This window comes from Stegastes partitus, unplaced genomic scaffold (assembly GCF_000690725.1).
Source record: "Stegastes partitus isolate 25-593 unplaced genomic scaffold, Stegastes_partitus-1.0.2 Scaffold1062, whole genome shotgun sequence".
Classification (NCBI taxonomy): domain Eukaryota; kingdom Metazoa; phylum Chordata; class Actinopteri; family Pomacentridae; genus Stegastes; species Stegastes partitus.
In genome coordinates, this window is record NW_007578793.1 from 25590 (window position 1) to 28718 (window position 3129).

The 3129-nt window shown below is 53.4% G+C and overlaps 1 protein-coding gene across 1 annotated transcript in view; it reads left to right on the forward strand.

Moving 5' to 3' along the window:
- dnah5l (dynein, axonemal, heavy chain 5 like) overlaps positions 1–3129 on the forward strand; it is a 77617-nt gene that overhangs the window by 23528 nt on the left and 50960 nt on the right. Inside the window, exons 28-34 of the mRNA XM_008295638.1 lie at positions 14–110; positions 201–281; positions 608–862; positions 1017–1166; positions 1500–1618; positions 2093–2229; positions 2295–2457. Of these exons, the coding sequence (XP_008293860.1) occupies positions 14–110; positions 201–281; positions 608–862; positions 1017–1166; positions 1500–1618; positions 2093–2229; positions 2295–2457 (1002 nt within the window). The remainder of the gene's footprint in view (positions 1–13; positions 111–200; positions 282–607; positions 863–1016; positions 1167–1499; positions 1619–2092; positions 2230–2294; positions 2458–3129) is intronic.

The following is a 3129-nucleotide window of genomic DNA, read 5'->3' on the forward strand; positions in this document are numbered from 1 at the left end:
TGTCCCGGATCAGGCTACTGGTGCTGCTCGGCTCCGTCGTGTCGGCTCTGAAGGCTGCGGCTGCCGAAGCCCTGAGTCAGCTCACCGGACTCTCTGCTCTGTGGGACCAGGTGAGTGAGTGTGTGTGTGTGTGTGTGTGTGTGTGTGTGTGTGTGTGTTGCTGTTGTCGAGCTGCAGTCACGTCCGGTTCTTGTGTTCAGGACCCGGAGCAGCAGCTGCAGGACTTCCTGCGCAGAGATCCGTCGCTGCAGGAGTTCAGCGCTCACGTCTGCTGCTACTCTGTGAGTCTGAGCATCAGCGTGTGGCTCAGCCGGCACAAGGTTCTGGTTCTACAGGGTCAGAACCAGGAGGGAGAGGGTTCTGGTTCTGCAGGAACATCAAAAGTGATTTTAATGACTTTTTAGGGTTTTCGGCTCAGATTTGTTAAACTGTCCGACAGAACCGTGGGTTTCACACGGTGTGTTCAGGGACCATCAGAAAGTCCAAAACCTGTCGGTTGTTTCTGGTTCTGGTTCTGGTTCCTGGCTGATAAATGCTGTCCAGTGTTGTTCCTGCTCTGACTCCAGCCATCACGGTGTGAACGTTTACCCATGATGCCTTGCTGCAGAAGCTGGAGGAGCAGATCGCGGAGCTGCCGGCCTTTCTCACCGTGGGTCCGGTTCTTCTCGACACCGACCAGCTGAAGCTGGCGCTCGCTCACGAGTGTCGTCTCCACAAACGAGCCTTCGGCGCCGCGCTGAACCGCCGGGCGTCCGCTGACATGAACGCCGTCTTCTCATTGGTGGAGGGGCTGACCAAGCGCCTGCAGCGTCCAATCACGGACCTGGAGGACGTGGGAGACGCGATGGCGGCGCTCAGAGAGGTCAGCCGGCGTCTGATTGGCTGCCTCCCTTCCTCTGACACGTTTATTGATCTGCTCGTTTTAATGAACCGTTGATCAGCGTGTCTGATGATTATGACATCGTTGTTCTTTACGTTCACTCCGTCCTTTGTCTCTTCTCTCCGACCTGGTTGAGGTTCGGGAGGAGGAGGCTCGTATCGACGCCACCATCGGCCCGGTGGAGGAATCCTTCGCTCTGCTCGGCAAACACCAGCTGCTCTTCAGCGACGGGAACGCAGAGCGCGTGGATGGACTGATGTACGCCTGGAGGAACCTCAACGCTCTGGTGAGGAACAAGGTCTACTGGTGAGAGGAAGGTCTATGGTGGAGGAGGAGAAGGTTTATTATGGTGGAGAAGAAAGTTTGTGATGGAGGAGAAAGTTTGTGATGGAGGAGAAGAAGGTTTATTATGGTGGAGAAGAAGGTTTGTGATGGTGGAGAAGGTTCATCATTGTCTCAGTGAACACACACTGGGTGTTCGCTCTGATCGGCTGCAGGCTGCTGAGTCATCAGTAGCTGCATTCACTGACACCTGGACACCAGAGCTTCAGTGAAGTTTCTGGCTCCTGCTTCAGAACACATGAAGTCCAGAGATGCAGAACCGGTGTTGTGGTTTCAGGTGGTGCAGAACCAGAACGTCCTGGTGGAGATTGAACCCAGCATGAAGGCCGAGCTGCTGAGCGCAGTGCGGAGCTTCCAGAGCAGCGTCGACAGCTTCTGCTCCGACTACAGCCTCAGGTGACCACGAGCGCTTTGGTTCAGACCATCTGACAGAATCGTGTCCAGCCAACAGACCCGGCCGACCCGCTGGACTTAGCTGCTGCTCTGTAACCAGTGTTTTTACACTAACGTCAATAAAACATACAGCACAAGGTTCAGAGTTTGTTTCTCATGAACACACCACCAGAAGCACATCACGTAGGAGCAGCTCTGTGTTCCGTTCTTGATGACTTCAATGAAGAACGAAGGTTCTAACAAATGAACTCGTCTGATTTGGACCTTTTTCAGCAGGTTTCATCTTCTTCATGTCATTTTTAAGAAATGAACTCATGAATTAACTTTAATGTTTTGAGCTACACTCGTGTCTTTGAACACGCGATTTAAATCCTGAAAGCAGCAACAAATCATAAAAGAACACGTAAATATGTCAAATGAACTCCTGCTGTGGCCCGTCAGCATAACGGTTCTGTTGTGCCGCTGCGTCCTGTGCAGGGGCCCCGGCGTGGACGGCGCCGCCCCGGCTGAAGCCAGCGAGCGTCTGCAGAGCTTCCAGGCCGAGTTCGAGCAGCTGTGGGATAAATACACGACCTACTCGGCAGGGGAGGAGCTGTTCGGACTGCCGCCTCACGGTAAGAGAGGCTCCGCCCACTTCCTGGTTTCTCTTCCTGCTTCCTAACCGGCCGCCTCCCTGCAGAGTTTCCTGAGCTGCACCGGATCCGGAGGGAGCTCTCTCTGCTGTCCAGACTCTACTCTCTGTACAACTCGGTCACCGGCAGCGTCGCCGGCTACTACGACCTCCTGTGGGCGGAGCTCAACATCGACAAGGTCAACGCGGAGCTGCAGGACTTCCAGAACAGGTAGAGCGTTGGGTGGGAGCGTTCTGACCGTCACCACCGTGTAACCGATCGGTACCACCGCTGACCCCGACCCAACAGGTGTTAAACAGTTCTTCCTTTGGTTTGATTGGCGGTTGGTAAACCAGCTTAGAGGTTCAGTAGCGCCGCCTGCTGGAGCAGAGTGGGCAGAGAGCACAGGACGGGTTCTGATGTTCCTGCTGCAGCACTAAATGACATGTGAGGGAAAGAGTCAGTGCGTCCAGTGCACAGTGTGGCCACTGCCCAACATCCAGTGGTTCTGCTACAGCTCCTATAAACAGTGCTCACCTTGAATCAGTCGTTTCATTTCCCTTGTTGACAGGAATTTACCTAAAACAGTCTTTCATGTCAAAGTGAAAACAGATCCCTACAAAGTCCGTTTATTTAAAATCTAGAACGTAGAACAGATGGTTTCATCAGAGTTCTCCTCCTTTAATGTACCTCAGCCAGGTGGTGCAGAAGTCCCACAGTCAGTAAACGCATCATCTGAGGTCAGTGAATGTGTCTCAGTGGTTGTAGTATAAAGACTCGTGTATCTGGAAGGTCCAGTCCCTGGTGGATCAGAACTCCTGGATAGAACCACACCATGAAGACTGAAGAACCCTCCAAGAACTCTGGGAAAGGTTGTTGAGAAGCATCAGTCAGGAGACGGTA